A 994-nucleotide genomic window follows, 5' to 3' on the forward strand; every position below is an offset into this window, starting at 1 on the left:
ATTACCATTAGAGTCAACCATTTACGTTTGTAATAATCATAATAGCCCTAACACTATACGTATCATTTCTAGTATGTATAATTCATTAGAATCGATGTCCAAAAATATGTATTGGAAGTGATCCTTCTATTTACTATAAGAGTCCAACAAATATCAAGGTTTAAGAAAAAAAATAATTTGTCCTTGTATAAATTTTTTATTTTCCGTTGAGCTTTAACATTTAATTTTTATTAGTTAGTTAGTTTTAGTTAGTATCTATTATTGGTAATATTGATGATTGTTAAAAAGTCCTTGAGGTATATATGCTATAGCGTATTGATAATTTCCATGCAGAGGGTTGGCGTATGTTGGAACTGGTACTGAGTAGGCGCCTTGTGAGCCATAAGAACCGGACGATGAGGCACATGGTATAGCTGCTAAATTAGGTTGACAGCTGAAGAGATAATTTTTTGGGCAAGCCGGAGCTGGAATACTGCCACCTTTGCCACCATAACCACCACTGCTTCCTCCATAACCAGCAGATTTACGCAAACGGGTCAAGTCCACTTTTTGTGCGTTCTGCTCAAGATTGACCGATGGCAGTAAATCAGTTTCTAGGTCCTTACTAGCAGCTGGCGCAACAGGCGTACCAATAGCGGCTTGCAATACCACTGCAGCAATGAAAAAAATATATACGAACGATTTCATATTAAAATTTAGTAAAGAATCAAACGAACACTGATAGTTTTCTTAGATTTAGTTAATGTTTTTATAGCACCTTAAGCTAAATTGAGTTGAGAACATTTCAGTACCCAACCAAATCGTTTCATTTCAATAGGTCAGCTAAATTTTTATTTAGATTTTCGCTACGCAAACTATTTTGAAAAGTAGATAAAAATTTATAAGACATTTAAATTTAAAAAAAGTGTTCCACTTAGTTTAAGAAAAAAAAAACAAAAAATTTGCAGAATATTTATTTCTGCATAACAAAATGCAATGACCTAATTATATGCAA

The 994-nt window shown here is 33.1% G+C and overlaps 1 protein-coding gene across 1 annotated transcript; it reads right to left on the bottom strand.

The window, feature by feature from the left end:
* Window positions 1–217: 217 nt before the first annotated feature.
* Window positions 218–701, bottom strand: LOC119662767 (vitelline membrane protein Vm26Aa). The gene has a single exon (XM_038072513.1). It carries the CDS (start codon window positions 685–687, stop codon window positions 259–261), a length of 429 nt encoding a protein of 142 aa, XP_037928441.1. The 5' UTR covers window positions 688–701; the 3' UTR covers window positions 218–258.
* Between the last annotated feature and the right edge of the window lie 293 nt (window positions 702–994).

This window comes from Teleopsis dalmanni, chromosome X (genome assembly GCF_002237135.1).
Source record: "Teleopsis dalmanni isolate 2A chromosome X, ASM223713v2, whole genome shotgun sequence".
Taxonomy (NCBI): domain Eukaryota; kingdom Metazoa; phylum Arthropoda; class Insecta; order Diptera; family Diopsidae; genus Teleopsis; species Teleopsis dalmanni.